At 37.0% G+C, this 19941-nt stretch overlaps 4 protein-coding genes across 12 annotated transcripts; 1 reads left to right on the top strand and 3 right to left on the bottom strand.

The window, feature by feature from the left end:
- The first annotated feature begins 3142 nt into the window (after positions 1-3142).
- LOC121748057 (dirigent protein 1-like) lies at positions 3143-3610 on the top strand. Its single transcript, XM_042142270.1, has one exon. It carries the CDS (start codon positions 3143-3145, stop codon positions 3608-3610), a length of 468 nt encoding a protein of 155 aa, XP_041998204.1.
- A 2289-nt stretch (positions 3611-5899) lies between these two features.
- Positions 5900-9254, bottom strand: LOC121748847 (epimerase family protein SDR39U1 homolog, chloroplastic-like). Its single transcript, XM_042143388.1, has 13 exons — positions 9051-9254; positions 8917-8970; positions 8267-8342; positions 7618-7677; positions 7400-7518; positions 7265-7309; positions 7101-7179; positions 6923-6984; positions 6740-6842; positions 6562-6622; positions 6414-6484; positions 6186-6325; positions 5900-6108 (listed from the first exon to the last, which is right to left on the bottom strand). Exons 1-13 carry the CDS (start codon positions 9213-9215, stop codon positions 6007-6009), a joined length of 1137 nt encoding a protein of 378 aa, XP_041999322.1. The 5' UTR covers positions 9216-9254; the 3' UTR covers positions 5900-6006.
- Positions 9255-9612: 358 nt separating this feature from the next.
- On the bottom strand, positions 9613-12412 carry LOC121748848 (NADH dehydrogenase [ubiquinone] 1 beta subcomplex subunit 9-like). 2 transcript variants are annotated; one of them, XM_042143390.1, is made up of 6 exons: positions 12231-12412; positions 12053-12094; positions 11381-11462; positions 10749-10804; positions 9973-10046; positions 9613-9850 (listed from the first exon to the last, which is right to left on the bottom strand). In XM_042143390.1, the coding sequence occupies exons 1-5, from the start codon at positions 12357-12359 to the stop codon at positions 10005-10007; spliced, it is 351 nt and encodes a 116-aa protein (XP_041999324.1). In that variant the 5' UTR covers positions 12360-12412; the 3' UTR covers positions 9613-9850; positions 9973-10004. The 2 variants fall into 2 exon arrangements, with proteins under 2 accessions (XP_041999324.1, XP_041999325.1); XM_042143391.1 differs by having other exon boundaries at positions 9613-9824.
- A 766-nt stretch (positions 12413-13178) lies between these two features.
- LOC121747768 (kinesin-like protein KIN-7F) lies at positions 13179-19744 on the bottom strand. 8 transcript variants are annotated; one of them, XM_042141872.1, is made up of 14 exons: positions 19628-19744; positions 19100-19173; positions 18256-18656; positions 18014-18103; positions 16981-17081; positions 16726-16839; positions 16570-16651; positions 16389-16456; positions 16201-16266; positions 15962-16086; positions 15438-15765; positions 14193-15074; positions 13804-14093; positions 13179-13690 (listed from the first exon to the last, which is right to left on the bottom strand). In XM_042141872.1, exons 3-14 carry the CDS (start codon positions 18476-18478, stop codon positions 13378-13380), a joined length of 2682 nt encoding a protein of 893 aa, XP_041997806.1. In that variant the 5' UTR covers positions 18479-18656; positions 19100-19173; positions 19628-19744; the 3' UTR covers positions 13179-13377. The 8 variants fall into 8 exon arrangements, with proteins under 8 accessions (XP_041997806.1, XP_041997803.1, XP_041997811.1 ...); XM_042141869.1 differs by having other exon boundaries at positions 18256-18624; XM_042141877.1 differs by having other exon boundaries at positions 18256-18600.
- Between the last annotated feature and the right edge of the window lie 197 nt (positions 19745-19941).

The following is a 19941-nucleotide window of genomic DNA, read 5'->3' as shown; positions in this document are numbered from 1 at the left end:
TTTTACTTTTCCAATCACTGAAAAAAGAATTATATTCTCCAACCTCTTCTTGATGAGCTAAATATTTATTTAATTATTTAATTGAGAAAGTGTAAATACTGCATCTACCACAAATATTTCCATTCATATATATATATATATATATATATAGGGGAGTGATCAAGATATAACTAATTTTAAGTGTATAACTAGAGAACAAATCTCAGTCACACATCTTAATACTCCAAATTAATCCTATGGCTTAGCTATTTTTACATGTTTTATACAAAAAGTAATTAATAAGGGTATTTTTGGAAACTAAATTCAACTTCATCCGGCTCCTTCAAATTTCCAACTCCAATTTCAAAAATGGGGTTTCTATTCAATGCTCCCTCTGTGCTCGGAATCTCTCCGTAACTCTCTCTCTCACACACACACACGCACTCTAAAATTTCTTAAAATTCAAACAATTACAGGCGGATGATTAAGTACAATTTGAATTATCTCTCTGTAATTTCTCAAAATTGAATCAGTTACCGGAGGATTATCACATGCAATTTGTTATTGTATTGGATGATATTGGATGTTGAAAAGTGTGCTCGTGACATGAAAGCAAACATCGAAGGTTCTAATGCTCAGATGCCGTTGGATGTAATGCGTAGGAAGAAGGAAACATGTGGTGGATTCACTTTTGAATTTGAAATAGACGGAGACGAAGAGGCAGGCCCAAGTGCGGCGCTTGCTCATGAGGCGGAGCAACAGCGCCGTGAAATTGGAAAGCTCCAGCAGCGGGGGAGCTCCGGCGGAGGAGTTCGCCATGGATTGATTGTTGAATTGGAATTGAGGTTTACTTTTGGGGAGGGTTTTGTTTGTAGCTTGGAATGGTGCCTTTTTCTTTTTTGTGTTTCTCTTTTTGGTTTGTGTTTTTTATGCATTAATATGTAATTGTTTGGTAGTCTGATACGAATTCAATCAATTCTAAATTCTAATCAATGTACTTAGATTGGTTGTATACATGCGGGAATCAGTTCCACCAATTCATAGTAGTACCATTTTAAATAAAACACATCACTATAAGAATGATTTTACTGTTGTTTACAAAACACATCACTCTTTGTATGATTTTACTTCACTCTTGTTTACAAAACACATAACTCTTAGTATGATTTTACTTCACTCTTGTTCACAAAACACATCACTCTTATTCTGATTTTACTTCACTCTTGTTCACAAAACACATCACTCTTATTCTGATTTTACTTCACTCTTGTTCACAAAACACATCACTCTTACTCTGATTTTACTTCACTCTTGTTCACAAAACACATCACTCTTACTCTGATTTTACTTCACTCTTGTTCACAAAACACATCACTCTTATTCGGATTTTACTTCACTCTTGTTTACAAAACACTTCACTCTTATTCGGATTTTACTTCACTCTTGTTCACAAAGCATTTCACTCTTATTCGGATTTTACTTCACTCTTGTACACAAAACACATCACTCTTAGTATGATTTTACTTCACTCTTGTTTACAAAACACATCACTCTTATTCTGATTTTACTTCACTCTTATTCTCATTTTACTTCACTCTTGTTTACAAAACACATCACTCTTAGCATGATTTTACTTCACTCTTGTTTACAAAACACATCACTCTTAGCATGATTTTATTCACTCTTGTTTACAAAACACATCACTCTTATTAATAAATTTATCATTCAAATTTACAAAAATAAATATATGCAACAAGATGAAACGGTGCAACGACGTGTTTACATTCACTTGTCACTTTATAATACTAATATTTCATCACAATAGTAAAATTAAAAAATAAACCAGAAAACACGGCAATAAATGATTCAAATACAATACACTCCATCACCATTAGCGGTGCTCCTCCTCCTCGTCTCCGGCAAGCACATCACAAACATCGCCACCCCCAAACACGCCATAAGACAAAAACACGTTCTTCCTCCCCTCCGCCACTAGCAGCGCCGCCGAGTTCCTCACTGACTTCGGAAACAACTCAATTGTATAAATCAAGACGATGTCGAAGGTCGTGCAGGCGCAGAAAAAGGAAAGCAGCTCCAAAACTATCTCCGAAGACAACACAGAAACTCGAAGTGGTCTCGCCGGTTCCGGTGGTCTCCGAATATCAAATTATGATTAGTAGTCATTTGTTTGACGAAGCAGTAGATGATGTTGACGACTTGAATGCGGTTTAATCGGCGACGGCGACGGCGAATGCAGTTTAATCGACGCTTTTACGATGCTAAACAGAGAGGAGAAGAGAAGACGACGAGATGCGGCGGTTTACAAATGAAATCAATTCACGCACCTAACATGATTTTGGATTTAATTCGATGTTCAATGACAATAATACCCCTGACTTGTTTTTTTGGAGTAAATTTATGATTGAGGGAGCTCAAATCTCATTACATTCAAAAATTAATATTAGCCCTTGATTTTTTTGATCTTGTGGCTATTATTTGTTCTCTAGTTATTTGGTTAAGGGGTGTTTGCCATAGATCACTACCCTATATATATATATATATATATATATATATAGGGTTTTGATCTATGCAAAACTGGATTTAAATACAGAAACGCAGAACAATATCATAATTAGGGCACTTTTAGGTCATAATTAGGTAATTTGTAGGTCATGCTAACAAAGCATGACCTAAAACGATCTTAGTATGACATTAAATCCAAATATTATAATATGACCTAAAATTGCTTAATTATGACCTTCCGTGTTTTTGGTTAATTATTGACCATTAGATCATCTAATCCTAGGGCTGAGATTTGGTCTGCATTTCTGGATTTAAACACATACTTATTTTGATCATCTCCCTATATATATATATATATATATATATATATATATATTCCGAGTCTAAGGTTCAACAATTAAAAAAGAGCAAACTCACGGATCTAGATCTCAAATTATAAGAGTTGTAATGTTCTTGATCAGCTTTAAAGTCTAATAGTATTATTGTATTTTGGCATGAAAAAATCAATTGATCTTCACCCTTTTCAAATCAATAGAAAAGAAAAAATAACTGAAAAAGGAAGGCATGGCAAAACTTAAACACTCTAATCCTAGTGATATTTTTATCATCATTGTTGCTTCCGCCGCCGCAGACGGAATCAATGCATACCGACGAAAGGAGGGAGGTCACGCGCCTCCGCTTCTACCTCCACGACTTCATCGGCGGGGACAGCCCCACCGTGTGGGCGGTGGCGCGTTGCAACCTAACCGATGTCCTCCCGTACAAGTTCGGCAAGTTTCTCGTGCTCGACAACCTCGTGACCTCGGCCCCTGGCCTCGATTCCCCCGAGGTCGGTCGCCTGCAGGGGACCGTGGTGATGGTCTTGAACCTCGTACTCACCAAGGGCGAGTACGAGGGGAGCACGCTCAGCATTCTCGGGCGGAACCCCCTGACCCATGAGGCCAGGGAGGTATCGATCGTGGGTGGCACTGCCGCGTTTAGGATGGCCACCGGTTACATTCTCACGAGTACTTATTTCAAAGACCCCGCCGGTGTTTGTAATGTGTACGAGTACGATGCGGTTGTGTATCATACGAATCGTAATGTTTTGTTATCGCATCGCCGATGATGTTAGGGATCTATTAGGTTTTTTTTTATTTTGGTTAACGATGTTGAGAACACTGTTGATTTACGTGAAATCAGCAGTGGCGAAGCCAGAATTTTAATGTTGGGAGCTCAACTTACTCGTCATGATTGTGAGATATTTTTTGTTTTTTATCGCCAAAAACCGATGCGACCTAGATGGAGACTATGAAATAGATGAATGATACGTGCGAAATAACTTAAAAAATGTACTTACTAATAACATTTATAAGATACATCTATGGAAAAAACTAAGGAGTAATAAATATAAAAATACATTGTGAAACTAAAATTTCAATCTACAAGATTTGGGGGTAAACCACCTGCACTAAGAGTATTAGTACATGACTTATGGATATATGTATATTTAATATAGTTAACAATGAAATCTGTGAAGGTGTGACCGTTGCAAGTTTTTGATTCATTTTGAGCTCGGTTGTTAGAGCTCAACTAGCCGTTGGAAAAACGGTTATAACAGATTTGCTTCTTGAAGATTAGTTAGTGAATCTTGATTGTAATCTCTTGTATAAAAGGCTTATTGAATCAGTGAAAACACACGATACACACACACATTCTCAACTCTTAGTTACAGTTTGATAGCTAGCTCTACTTGTGATTAGTTTTGAGCGTTTCAGATTGTAAAGAGGAACTCATCTCATCCTTCACACTTAGATCAATAAATCCCATCAATTCTTCTCCGTGGATGTAGGCAAGAGATTGCCGAACCACGTAATTGTTAGAGTGTGTTTTTACTTCTTGTCTTCTTCTCAGTATTGTTCTTGTTGTTCTTTTGGAGCTCGAATCTTAACAAAATCGATGGGGGACCATGGGCTCCTTTGGCCCTCATGTAGCTTCGCCACTGGAAATCAGGGTTATAAATTGATTGTTGTACTCTTCAGCGCGACACATCGTGTTTTAAACTGAAATGTTACTTAGGAATCATAATATTGTGCCTTAATAAGACATTTTTTTCTCTAATCAATATGCTAAGTAGGGGGAGAACAACCACAATAAATTTGGCATGTTTTTTTGGATAATTAGTTGATATTTTGGCAAATGCATAATACTTTTGCATGAGAATAGATGGCATATGGAGGAAAAATCAAGTTTTGTGGAGGGAATTTTTCATGCAGCCAACTCCATTTTAGTACGAGACAATAGCAGTTTAATTTATAAAATTTGATAAATTTTGGTTAATCAGATAAAATTTGAAAACATAATATCAAATCACAAAATACTATAATTGTTTTTGCCAATTATCTCCCTAAACATATAAAATAACATCTTTTGATAATAATCAAAATGATATCTATTTTATAATAAAAAATATTTATTTTACTAAAACCGAATTTTTTGAGTATCCAAAATATCATAATTTAATGTATTAAATTGTTCGAAACTAATCAAAATTTAATAATTTAAATAATTATTATTCACTCTAGATTTTCGAGTTGGCTACAAGACTTTGTTTTAAAAACAAATTTGGCTGTGCTAAGTTTCGATCAAAAAGCGATGAATGGGCTAATTTGCTATCTTTATTTTGATGTGATTACAAAAATGTTTTCATTTAATTTTCTTGTATACATAGTTATAATAATATTTGTTACTATTATAAATATCATTATTTTCTCATTTAATAGCTTAATTTGAAATATACTCCTATATTTATCATTTTTAAAATGGATATTGGCACCTAATATCATGGAACTTTCAAAAAGTTGGATTTTTCCCACGAACTTTGAAATTGACAAATAATATTACGAACTTTACCATGAGTTTGTTATTTCCCACTAATAAAAAATTCTGGCTATATTAATAGATTGAAGAACAATTTTGGAGGGCGTGCTTCAAGAAAAACTATCTTCAAAGATTAAAAAACTTGAAACTCTCGAAGTTGTTGTCGATAAATTATGAAAAAAAATTCGTAAAATAAAATTATTTGCCTTAATTTTTAATTGGTGAGAAATAACAAACTCAGGGTAAAGTTCGTAATATTATTTGTCAATTTCAAAGTTCGTGGGAAAAACACAACTTTTTTAAAGTTCCATGATATTAGGTGTCAATATCCCATCTTTTTATTAGATTAGGTTGGTATATTGGGCCATACAGTTATTAACTTAATGCCTTTATTTTTCAGCCCATTATCATTCTCCAAATGAAGTCCTATATAGATGGGCCAACCTATATATATGGGCTTGGAGAGCTACTTGGACCAGTTGAGAATTATATAAATATCTCAGACTCTCAGTGTGAAGTTTTCTTAAGCAAAGGAAGCTTCATCATAATTCATAGTAGTAGTATATATTATTATAACTAATACTCCTCAAGTTTTATATCACCAAAAATGTAGAACAAAACAAAAAAGAATCAAAATGTCCAAGCCTAAGACATGATTGATTTGAGAGCTTGTTTAATGTATGGGTATTTGAAAGAGAACCCAAGCTCCTTAGCCCTCGTTGGAACAACCTTTTGTCCTTCAAGAACCTATCAACACCAATACAGAAATGGATTAGCTCCAACACTTTGTTTCAACATCAAACCATCTAAAAAATTTCATTTACCACACAAGCGCCTTCGCCTAGGACAGCCTTGAGCGCCACCTCTGGCACCGGCAGCCATGATGGTCGATCCAAGACCGATCCCAGATGATCGCACATCTCCGACAGCCTAACGGGGTTTGGCGATGTTCCATTTATCACTCCTGCCATTCACGTCACATATATCTCACTTATCTAGCTGTGTTACTTAGGGACTGAAGTTGCAAGCACAATATCCTAGTAATTTTTCACCTTTGTAAGAAGGGTTGGACAGAGCTTCGTATATCAAGCTTACTAGGTCGTCCACATGAATCCAGGAGAACCTGAAAAGTTTTAACGATGCTGATGTAAACTGACGCGGAAGAAGATTGCATCACAGATCGAATCTCGGAGAAGTTACCATTGCTTTCCAGAACCCAAAGGTCCACCAGCAAACATCATGAAGAGTGGTATCATTTTAGCTGCAAAAGCAGCCAAGGAGTTTCAGTGTTGGATATTGCTTTGTATCAAGAATGTGTGAATGGTTCTGGGACAGCAATATAAGATCTAACGGATCGAGGGTTTAGGGTTATATGTACCCAAAGCACCGCCCTCTTTTCCAAGAACCACGCCTATACGTATTTGTGCTAGTCTGACATCTTGATTGACTCTGAGAGCTGCTGCTTCCCATTCTCTACAAACCTGAGGAAATAGACCAAGTAAAAGTTTAAATTCTCCAATGAAGCAATATAGTGTTAAGGCTACAAAAAAAGGTTTTATACCTCAGCTAAGTAATCGTTTCCTGATGGACTTTCCTCGTTAAAGACTCGGGTTTCACTAGTTCCTAAGTAAAACAGATATGATATTAGAACACCAAATCATGAAATTGCTTAAAGGTTTGTATATCTACTACTGTATAGTCATTATATGATGCATTTAAAAACATTTTAATATGCCTACCATAGTAGCCGACTGCTGTTGCACTGACCAAAACCTTGGGGCGAAGGTCATCCTGTGTGCTATTAATCAAATCTACAACCTAGAATAATAATGGTTTTCAACAGGCGGTTAGGAGATGATTAGAAACTTAAGAAGAGATTCCAACAAGGACGTACGAAGAATACCTTGGAAGTTACTTTAATCCTGCTATCTTTGATCTCTTTCTTGATCTGCAATATGGGCTTTGAGATTAATGCGTGCACAGAAAATATTGTTGATGTGAGGCTTAACATAATCATTCAAGTAGTAGAACATCATACCTCGGGTGACCATCTAGTGCTAATTGGCATTCCGGCCAGATTTACAACAGCGGTAGAACCTTGAATGCAGTTTCTCCACTCCGGTTCCTCTGCTATTTTAATTCCTGGATAGTCCCTGGCTACATATAAGAATGAGACGGCAGTTGATTGAACTGTTACATTTTGTGTTCCATCTCACAAATCAAGGTAGTGCAACTATAGCTTCATTACCTTCTTACCCGGAAAAACTGACAGGGCTTTCGACCTAGACCGTGTCAAGACCCGCACACGATGATCATCTACATTCAAGAAAATCAATGAGTGCACACAGTTACACATAATAATGCACAAGTTTTGCTGCCACTTAGATGGTTAGCAAAAACCAATTAGTTTACACTTTGAAGAGTTCCACAGCTGAAAGAAATTTGTGAATCAAATATAACAAGCAAGCTACTATACAAGTCCCCCTTTAGGAACTAAAAACAGTGTGGCAGCTAAAAAACTCGACTAACTGATAGCATTTCAAGATGAACTCCATTCATAGAAGTTAGCTGTTAGAGAAGAAAAGAAACACTAGAAGGAGAAGCACGACTCATTGATGGATTAGTTATGCGAAGTCTGTTAGCAGCAGTTATTCCTAGCGAAACAGATAGGAAATGAAGTGAACATATAGAATGGGCTAAGGAATATTGTAACCATCTTTGTACATCTTATGAATGAAAGTTTGAGAGAGTATTTCCATGATTACTTCAACAATATCCGAGCTACTATTCTCGTTGCTATCACTAACCAACTGATTTTATGATCAGATACGCTTTTCTGAAACATGTTAGTTCGATAAATTAGCTCGGTGACCATGGATATAAATTCGCTAGAGTCTATAAATACCTGCAAGCAATCTCTGCACCAATCTTTTACCTATGAACCCAGTGGCTCCAGTTACTGAAACAATCATCTCATCTGCCTGCTTAAAAAAGGCCATGTAAATATGTCTTAAATATAAAATATCCATATTAATGAACCTTATCATAGGACTTCCCATTATAGACTACATTTCCGTTCGGTAGATGGAGCCCCATCCCACATTTCATTTGATAAAAACATAATTGATTTCAAGCAAAAATTTACTCAATCAGCATACATCTCTTAGTTGTACATAGCAATAATGAGCTCACTAAACTTGTTCATATACCACTAGGAGGTGTTGATTGAGTATTCTTATCTTCATCACTAAGATTCTCTCCAATCCCACTCTTTCAATGGGAAACTAATCAAGCAAAATTAGCTCAAACGAATGGATTATCACATAGTACTAATTCAATCACTTCCTTAGCGCATAGTCGAGACCATAATTTCATCTATTTTGAAGAAAATTGTCATTCCACATGTCCTCAATTCTGGAGTCGACATCAAATAAGCAATGAAATGCACAATATGGAGAACCAGACGTCTTCATCTTCCAGCATTGATCAAAATTTTGATCGATTGCGTGAGAGAAGGAAGAGAAGGAGGAGGAGGAAACGAAGTGGAATTGTTACCTTGGCAATGCTGCTAGTTACAGAGAGAACTCTGGTTTGCCTAAGTCTCCAAACCTGTGAAAGCAGAGATCAAATTCGGAAATGTGAAGTGGTTTAAGGAGAGAGCGAAATTGAGATTGAAATAAAGAGCATACAGCGAGACGTTGAGGAAAGTGGTGCGAAGGAGTGACGGAAATCGCCCAAGAGATGGATGTGGCTCCGCAGAGTTCCATTGTTAATGAGAAATGGGAGGGAAGAAAGTGAGAGGAGAAGTGTGATTCAATGGTGATATGAGATATGGTTGAGTGAAAGGGGTCCATTCGTCATCGGTTCACAAACCATATTGTGACCCACATTCTCTCTACTTTCCGTCACTACTATACCTTTATTTTTCAGATTTTTTGTTTACATTTTATTACTTTTTTTATCAGCAATTATATTTATATTAATTACTAAGTATTACTATTAATCTTTATCCCATCTTTCAAAATTTTATTACCACGGTTGAGTTGTGTATTATTTTGCTTCAAAAAATAAATTATAGTACTCCTATATGAGAATATTAATATTTCACTTTCATTTTTAGTTTTAGAAATAATTGTATATGAACGATTCGTAAAACTGACAATTAAAGATTGAAATAAAATTTATAAGCTGAAAAGGTTAAGGTAGAATTGGTACAATTACTAAAACTTGAGATATTCGATAAAACATTAGTGATAAATAAGACAGAATTTGGTCTTATTTAGATAGGTAGAATAAAATATTATACAAATGTTTCTTCAATAGTCTGCTGCATTATTGGATACAGAAAGCAAAAACGATAACAGAATATGAATATTTCCATCAAGAGTTTCATTGTAATAACTCATCTTTATCAGTCAGCAGCCACTCGATACATCAACCCAGCTTAAACAAAATCAATCTCCCTGCATTGCAGTACCATATTAGCAATCTGCATTCCGACGATTCTCATCAGTTACTGCTATAACAAAAGAGAAAAAAGTAGCAGCCGCGATAGAGAAAATTCGTAGGCATTTTTCTTGGCAGATTAGTAGCTGAAATATAGTCACCAACCTCTAGGTATTCCCATGTTGATAAATTGTACTTCATTCATTTTCTTCGCGACCATAGTTATGTATTATCTCAATCTGCAGCAGCAAGAAAGAGTAAGCTGTGGGAGCTATCGGATAATACTCCATAGGAGTACTTAACAAGATGATATAAAGCAATGTGGCGTTGTAAACACAAAACGACAGTTCTTTAAATACATTTAGAAGAGGACAGCAAACAATTTCAAACTATAGTGCTTCAGACCAAGCAAATGAAAGGTTTCACTTGTTCAATATACAAAGGCTACTTCTAGAAATATATACTCCATCCGTTCTAATTTAATCGAGACGTTTCTTTTGGCACGGAATTTAAGAAAGTGGTATTCAGTGAGTTAAAAGAAGAGAGAATAAAATAGATGAGTGAAGAGGAAATAAAGAAAAAGAGATTAAACGGGTTGATTTTTGCCAAAAGAGGAAATGACTCATATACTTGGGTCGTCCAGAAAAGAAATACGAAATAATTAACTTGACATAGGGAAATAAATCCCACCCCACCACCTATCTCTCTCTCCTCATACCAATCACACAACTAAGCTGAACAGTCAAACACATCCACCCCTATAATATGATGGACAATGGACTTCATAGAACCAAAATGATATAGACTTATTCATCAGAAATATAAATTACCAGCTATAGAAGGTACTAAGCCGAAACATGCAATAAAAAGGGCAGAAAGGAAAATCAGATCTACAACCAGCTATAGAAAGCACAAGAAGCAGCAAGTCTTTGATAAATTACCCCAGGAGGTGGTGTTGGGTTTCGGCAAAACTTAGAGCCGCCGGGCGCCCATGGAACTGTTCACATAGAATGATTGTCAGCCCTCAAATAGTATGTCCAAACTAGCGTTGACATGTTAAATCAATTTGACCAGAATCATATATTTCTCAATAACAAATGACACCTCCAACTAATTCAATTTTGAAATAGAAAAGAAACAAAGAAAAGAAAGCAAGAAATGCAGAATACCAATTTCTCATGTCATACAAGAATTCTAGAGCAAATTTGAGGTCTGTAGGATGGAAATTTTGTTAAAACCTATCCAAGAACATGAATTCAGAATATGTTAGCTCTCTCTTGTTGACGAGAGCATAACTTTACTTGGTTCCCACCCTCACTGTGAAGCAAATTATTCTACCTAAAAACATACGTGCATCTGTGCAAGCGATTAAAGCCGTGCACTACTCACTCTTCCCTATGTACAGTAAAAATTCATAATAGACATGTTCACCATAACCCCTTTGCATTTCGAGAATAGGAGAATGTATTCACACATGAATAGCTAGACACTCGACCATAAATTATAGTCCTAGAAATGCAATCATTCGCGTTATAGCTAATCATACGATCTAAACATTAAACCAACATATTACCGATGTAGGGATCGGGGTGCCGCCACTTGTTGTGGCTTGCTTCACCATCAGCTATCATTCTATCAATGAGTTCAATATCCTCCTGAAAAGGCCACAGTATTATATAGAAAAACAGAAACACATCAATACAGTGGATACATTTCTCTGGAAACACAGGAGATATTAGGCGTGAATCGCGTGATCGTGTGTAAGGCCACAGCATTACATAGAAAAACAGAAATGCATCAATAGAGTGGATACATTTCTTTGGCAACGCAATAGTTATTAGGCATGATCACACGATCACATTCGATTCGATGTACATTTATTCAGGCCATATAGCTAGAAACATATAGTGATCATCCATTCATCCAATCACACAATGACTAATCCTATCTCATCATTTACCAAAGAAACAGATTTTATCTTAACGAGGGAATCGTAAATCATTCGTGAACCTACAGCTAGAAATCAGCTCTAAATAGAATTAGGCGTATACCTAAATTGCAAATTCTACAAAATCTTTTTATCGATCAAATCCCTCATTTTCGCCAAGCCTATTTTCTACCCATAACTAATCAGAACAATGAGTTCAAACCGAATTCAAATAACAATCATCTAAACGTTCACCTTCCAATGAATAATTAAGTCAAAAAACTAAAATGAAAAATTAAGATCAGAGAAATAACGAACCACTTGTCTGTTTGCCTCAAACTTCTCTCTGAGAGCATCAGCCTTGGAATGAAAATGAAAATAAGAAATGAGAAATCATCAAAATAAAAAGATAATCCAATACATTTGAGCTCTTAAACGTATAGTAGTAAAACTACTGGATGGAATCAAGGCGCATGAACCCTAGAGAGAAAAGTACATCGTTGTAGAAGAGGTGGCGATGAACGGCCCAATTAAGAGTATCCTTCAGTGCTCTTCTATAGAGAATCCGAACCCTCTCCTTCTGCACTGCTCGACGAGCTGCATACGACGCCGTAGCCAAACTCATTTCTCCCTTCTCTCTGTTCACCAGTGTGTCTATTTCATTTGAAATTTATGTTGCGGCAAACGACGTCGTTAGTTCTCCGTTTATAAATTCTCCCCATTTAGAGAAATTGAAAGAGAAAATATTTAAACTATTGTTATTGGAGAATGAATCTCATATAAGGAGAAAATAATTTTTAAAATTAAAAATAACATATTTATGGTATGAACCAAAAAAAGAATGCATATTCTCATGGTACTAACTGCTTAGATGCTATGAAACATTCTACTTGTTCTGCTATACAAATATTAAATCCATGGTTAAATGTCTTACGAAACTTATTTTATTATTTTATGTATCCACAATAAAACGTTTCTTTTTGTTTATGCTTAGTGGTACAAACATGTGTCTTTTTATTTATGCTAAGTAATACTTGTACAAACATTTCATCACTCGCTCTACTATACCACATCCACAATAAAAAGTTTTTGCTTTTTGGGTGTTCACAATAAAACGTCTCATTCCATTTCTGATAAATGGGACTCACTTTTCACTCAGTTGTTCCATACTTCCATTACACCAGCCTCCTCTCACTTCCTCGAGTCGTGTCGAACCTAGATTCGAGTCGGGTTTGACGCGTCACTTCCTCGAGTCGTGTCGAACCTAGATTCGAGTCGGGTTTGACGCACATACCGTGTCCGCACGTGAGCGTTGGTTCTATAGTTAGTTAATGATCCAAACAAAAATAACATACGAATTGCGACTAGCTAAGTGATAGGGAGTACAAAAATACAGAGTTCGGTTTTCAAATTTTCTTCAAAGAAATGAAAGTGGAGTAGTATGTTATAGAATCTTTTACACTATCTAGAACACCAGTATAATAGTTACATTACACACAAAAATCAAATCATTTTGAACACTTCCTTCTCCACACTTTTAAAAAAACAAGCAGCAGCTCAAACCAAAAAGTCATCACAAATCACGAAACCTATAATTTTTTTTAGTTTTAATCTATAAACATAGTAACAACAAGGCATCCTCATCAACTGTTTATCCACCTAAGGGAACGTCGGCTCATCATCCGCTGAGGCGGCATGAAGCTGAGGCCGAGCATCTCCTTCATGCCTTGCCCATGCACGGAGAAGCCGATGAGCTTAGCAACAACTTCACCGCTCTTCCTAATGTGATTCATGTCTTCGGTGTCTCTCCATAGAAGCTGGACGAGTCGCATCCTTCTTCGTTTTGAGTTGATGTCGATACCCCATTCCTCGTAGATTCTGTTTCTTTCATCTTCTGTGAATGCTTTAGACATACGCCTGCTCAGTATCTCCCTCTCGCGGCGAAGAGCTTTCTTGCTGTTTGGTCCAAGAAACCACACATAAACAACAAATTTGCAAAATATGCATTTTGAAAGCTCAGGTTGGTTTTTTACTTTTCGTACAACAGTGTTGATAGTCGAGAAAAATACCTCGATGCCAGTGTAAGAGTGCGGCCATCTTGAACAGCAAAATTACCCCTAGAGAATGTTTCCTTGAGAAAGGATAATCTCCGATGCTCGACCTCCATATAAATGGAATCTGTCATATCTTCCTTAATAAGGAGGATGAAGTATGTCCTGTGTATCAGTGATACATTGCAAGCTTGCCAAAGTTCGATTATCGACTTCTGCAACATCTCAAACTTTATGGCCCAATCATTCATTGGATCCAAAGCAACATCTCGTGTATTATTTCCATCTGTTGCATCTTTCAGTTGGACCTGAGAGGAGAAAAATAGATTCTCGTTAGGACTCTCCTTAACAAACACCTCTAAAACAGGGATGAAGGAAAGCAAGTATGATGATAGGATGAGTCTAACCTGATCTGTAGTTTGATTTTCGTATTGAAGCTTTGCCATTTCCCTGAGTCCTGCGACAAAAGAGCCAAGAGTCGGTATATCCTCATCCCCGTCTCCATTCTTAGTATCATCTATGAAGGAACTATAGTCCGTAGATTGAGAAACGTTTCCTGTCAGTCTGGCACTATTAGTGCCGTAAATTACAGGAGGAAGTTTCCATTGCTTCCTCTGAAAGGCACCTTCCGGTCTTCCAGTGAAGTCCTTTTCCAACATAGTTGGAGGTGTGCTATCATTTTGTTCATCACTCCCCATGTCAAGTGGTGCAGTAATCATATTAGCTCGGCAACTTCGGCTTCTTGTCAGTAGTAAGCCTCCTGAAGCAGTCGTACTAGTTGAGGCGCTCGGAGATGTTTCATCAGAGTGAGGGTTAAACAATGAACCTTGAATGTTTTGCTCCAATGCAACATGAGAGTAAATGTTATCCGTGCCACTAAGTGGTGCTGATGAAACTGGCGACAACTGTGGTTCAGATGATAATGGCGTGCTTTCTTCACTCTCACTTGTTGAATGGCGAGAAGAAGTGCAGGTTCCATCTTTGGCAGATTCATCTACCTCTATACAGCGAATGTCTGTAGAGACTTCATCAAAATCTTCTGCGGTTGCCAACATAGGTTCTTCCGTTATTTGGCTTGGATCAGATGCATCATCAGATGAATAAGAAACCTGGCTGCTTTGTGAGCGCAGAATATCCAAAGATCCATTGCGCTTAACCACTCCATTAACAGACTGAATACTGTTGGCTTTTGAAGAACTTTTTTCACTTTCAATGGCTCTTAGTAGATCATCAATCCGAGAATGAGCAAGATCTCGTTGCTTCTTCAGCTCCCTTATCTCTTTCTCCAACTGCAGATATCAAGGCAGAACATCAAGCATGCAGTTATTTGTCAATTAAAGCAGCATAACATAGAACTAGCAACGTTAGGGATGTTGTATGCATTACGAGTAAAAATTTATGTAAATTTGTTACATTATAAAATTAGTTCAGTCAAAACAATTTATAGGTTACCCAATAGGCCAATTTGAGAAAAGAAGCTAACCTATTAGGTACATGGGTACTAAAATTTTCAACAGACTGACCAGCCCAAATAAATGGATTAACCAAGTTCTGGATACAATTTACGAAAATCTGAACGGTGAGTATACAAACTGCACGAATAATTAAATTGTGCATAAAGTACTGTAGTTCGTAAAAAAGATAATCAGAACCTTTTCAATGTGCATGTCTTTCTTTCTCAACAATGGTCCATGGTCACATGTTGATCCTGGAGCTTTTAACTCGCTTTCCAACCTGGCAACCTCTTTCTGCAGATGTTTTACTAATGCCTTGTCAGACATCACAACATTGACCTTAGCATTCGTAGATACTTCCTTTGCACAGCTTGCAAATAGAAGTGTGTTTCTTGATTGCTCAACATGGCTTCTAGAAGGGTTTAAGGTGCATATGATTGCGGTTCTTGCATTGCCTCCTAAGGCAGGCTGCAGTATGCGAGTAAGCTTCGAGTCTCTGTAATTGACATGCCCATGCCTTCCTTTGCTGCAACAAATTTAGGTTGTAAAATAACTGAAGAGAGAAACATCGACAATTATAGATATCATATGAAGTGTCTCAAGGCAAAACATAAGGCCTCTCAATGTCATGAAATATGGTTGAGACTTAGTACTTTCAACTATCAACTACAGGGTAGCTAGCATATAACAAGGGAAAATGAAAGGTTTTAGGATCAATCAACCTGAGTTTGCGAATGACTGTCCCCAGAGTTAATAAACTACGGTTTATATGGCAGCCCTCTTTGAGTCTTTGCCCTACTGATTGTGCTTGAGATGCCCGCTCGCTTCCTGCTAGATCAACAAAATTCTGCAGGGAAATATGAAACGACTTGTCAGTTTTTTCTGTATATACACCCCATTGGATGGATTGAGAAGCACATATTGACAGGAAATTCAGCCAAAAAATTCAATTCAGCTCCACCACACTAGCAGCAAGGGTGGTTGAGTTGCTCTTCCCAATAAATTCACGAGCAGAACTTTCAATCGTCTGGAGTGGTCAAATTAAAAAGAGGCATCCATTAGACTTTAATTGGTTAAAGTAAAAAAAACTAAGAAATTCATATGAGATGTTATACCAAATAATGAAGAATGAATGAGAAGGGAGCTAACCAATCTAAGGATTTGATGGGACCTTGAGCTTTTCTCATTCAATGAGGTCTCCCCAATTTGTCTTTGAGCTATGAAGTTGAAAGAGATGCGTAAGAAACATGGTTGTGACTTATAATGTTGAATTTTTAGTTACCCAATGGTGGAATTAGAGACCTCATATTCAAAAGGAAAATATCCCAACCTTCACAAATGGACAACAACTCCTTGAGGTGATTCCAGTCCCTCAAAGTTTCTTCTGTGAGTTTCTCTATAATCATTCCTTTCTACACAAATAGGAGAAATAAACAAAGCTACACCGAAGCACTAATCAGAGGAAACTATTAAACTCAAAACTCACTTCTGGATCATCAAGTAGCCGCAGTTGATTATTATCTGAGCTAAGGAGGTCTCTAACAACTTCATTATAGATCTCCATTGCAGAAAACTTCAAAGCAAATGCTCTTTCATCATGCTGAGGGAGAAAAAGTGAGGAGAAAAGATTACTTCCAAGAAATAAATACGTTCCACATGTTGAAGGAATAAAGATTTTCTTGGTGTAGAAAAAGAATACAAATACATGACAATATTGAGGACTAAGTTAGAATCAAATTACCATTTTCATATATTCATAAATATCAGCAACTGTATACTCAGTAATACCATTCATAGTGTAGGTCTTTCCACTGCTTGTTTGACCATATGCAAAAATAGTAGCTGATACATTATGCAAATTGCGTTAGTTCCACCTGACAAAAAGACTAGCTCCAGGAGCAGCAAAAAAATTGCATGTGAGAAGCAGGCTGTACCGCAATTAGGGGTGGTGAAACGGGTTATCCGCGGGTACCCGTACCCGATTTCAGCCAAATTTGTTGTCCCAATACCCGCCCCGCAACATATCGGGATTACCCGATACCCGTGTCGAGTATCCCGTACCCGACCCAAAAATTAATTTATAAGAAAATAAATTTATGGGACATAAAATATTTGTTACTACTAATTAACTAAAATAGAAAATTTGAAAACCCTAATAGCCGACAATGTTTCCTAATTAATTTACTGTATTAATTTTGATGGTAAGTTTGAATAGATTAGGAATAAAAGTGAGAGGAAACTCTATAGCTAGTTCCGGTGAGTTTTCAACTAAATATTCGTTGGAATATAAAAATGTTTCAAAAGATCTCTTAAAACACTTAGATTCCATAAAGTATTAAAAGATTGTATATAGCTAATACTAATAATATTGGTATTATCGGGACTAACGGGTATACCCGTGCGGGTTGCGGGTATTCCCGCTACCCACAAAACTCTAAAACATACTACCCGATCCCGCCCAGTTTCCTACCCGCTACCCGCAAAACTCTAAAACATACTACCCTATCCCGCCCTGTTTCCCGTTATCGCCAGGTAGCGGGTACCCAATACCCGGCGGGTATCGGGTCGAAATGGGAATTACCCGTTACCCGTCACCCATTTTGCCACCCCTAACCGCAATCTAACTAAGGAATCCAAGAGTTCCATACCATTGCAGTAGAGAAATGCCAGTACATTTTAATATTTTATGAATTAGTTGAGATGCCACTTGTCGCTTAATAAGTAGATCAAAAACTGGGAAGTATCATTCAATTAAGTTTCAAGCAAATTCTTACAGTTGATGCCACCAACAACAGAGAGTGCAATATCCTTTATCTCTTCATCATAAACTTCTCTTGTTTTGCAGTCACCCCTAAATACTCTGTCTGCACACACAAACATGAACAGCTTTAATAAAACAGGGGAAGCGAGTGTCATGTATATGCCTTAAGATTAGCAGGGAAAAATTATGGGTCAACATTATACTCACTGGCCAAAACTCTCCTCCTCAACTAGAAAACTAGCATGTAAGACTTACCAAATGAATAAGCTGTCGGGAGTCCTGACCTCTCCTGGAGGCTGTTCCGGTACAAAATGGTGGTCGAGTTGATGCATTCCCAATCAGCAACGTCATTCTGAGCAATCTCCTTCTCATTCAATGGCCTTAATCTCACCAAAACCAAAATCTTCTCTTCTGTTCCATTTCCCAGCTCTTGCATCTTCTCCCAATCAATCAAGTCGTCGCCTCCCATAGCTCCCATTTACTACACTAATCTCCTCAAATCCACCCTTTGTTGTATTAAGGACTAAATACGCATGGTGATAACTCCACCAGAAATCCAAATGGGGAAGAAATCAGCACGATCTTGCTTCTTGCACCATCCTTACAACCAAACATGGCAATATACTGTAATCAGACAGCACTGTCAGTCGCACTCCCTATAGAAATAAAATACCAGATGAGTAGTCCAACATTGTTTGTCTACAAGAAGGAAAGCAAATTTAGAAAGGTTTCAGCAACTAATATAATATTGATTAAACCAAAATCAAATCATTCATGCGTTAGTTGTAATTAACCACCTTGCTTAATGTTTGTCTTCCAACCTTTTCTTCCAACAGAAATCTAAAATTCCATTTTTTTCAAAGCCAGAAAAGAACTTAAGATTAGATAGCGTTGCTTAATGGGGACATCAACTATGCTTCAACTCCAAGAAATGATTATACTAGATGTGCTTGTCAGAATAACTTTGAAACAAAAGACCGGTGAAAACATGAATAGTGGACCCCTACCCCCACCACCCACACATATGTATATACATACATAAAAAAAATACTACTAACACAATTTCATGCGTTTACAGAGAGATCGATAGATGATTCACCTGAAGAACACGATAGTACTTCCTATTTACCCGATTTAAACTAGACCTTTGCAATTGTGTGGAAGCTCCTTCTTCTGCAATTCCAACAACAAATAATTGGATTAAAAAATCTCATCAAAAACCCGAACAGCTCCATATAAGGGTAGAATCCACCTAGATAATACATGAAAAAAAACTGCATCTATAGATTTGATCACGATATCATGAATCATAACTCCAAAGTAACTGTAGATGAAAAAGTTTTTAACAAAAATAACGTGCCGAATTTACTCACAAACCACTGCAACTGCAAGCATTAAATTCAATCACATTTTAGAAACAAATGTACGGATCCAGCTAAAATCACTCCTATCCCCAAAAATCGAGCTGAAGAAAGCTCAATAAAATTCTTAGAAATGAGTGATTGAAGCGTGAACTTGAAGAAGTGCAACGACACTTGAATTGTCACTTTACGCGTCGAATAAAGTGGATACTATACTAATCAACGCAGAAAAAAGAAGACAAATACGAAAAGACGAAGAAAATTACCGATTACTTAATGCAACAGCAAAATTCGTCGAAACTCTTAACCCTTCCCCACCCCACCCCACCCCACCCCACGCGCTAGCCTTATTCCAACAAACTAACTGGAAATATCGCAAGCTGAAGTGCTCCTACGCTTCGTATAGCATCAGTCTCTCCTTCTCCCTCCCTCTTTCTCTCTCTCTCTCTCTATATATATATATATGTATGTATATATACACACACACTCACACACACAGTGAACTGAAGCGCGGTGAAGATGAGCGTGAACGTTATAATTGGTTCGGACCTTCCCGGAGAGGAGAAAGAGTGAAAGGACT

The sequence above is a fragment of the Salvia splendens genome, chromosome 9, assembly GCF_004379255.2.
Source record: "Salvia splendens isolate huo1 chromosome 9, SspV2, whole genome shotgun sequence".
Taxonomy (NCBI): Eukaryota; Viridiplantae; Streptophyta; class Magnoliopsida; order Lamiales; family Lamiaceae; genus Salvia; species Salvia splendens.
Note: the sequence above shows the minus strand (reverse complement) of the source record. Positions and strands in the feature narration are given on the sequence as shown.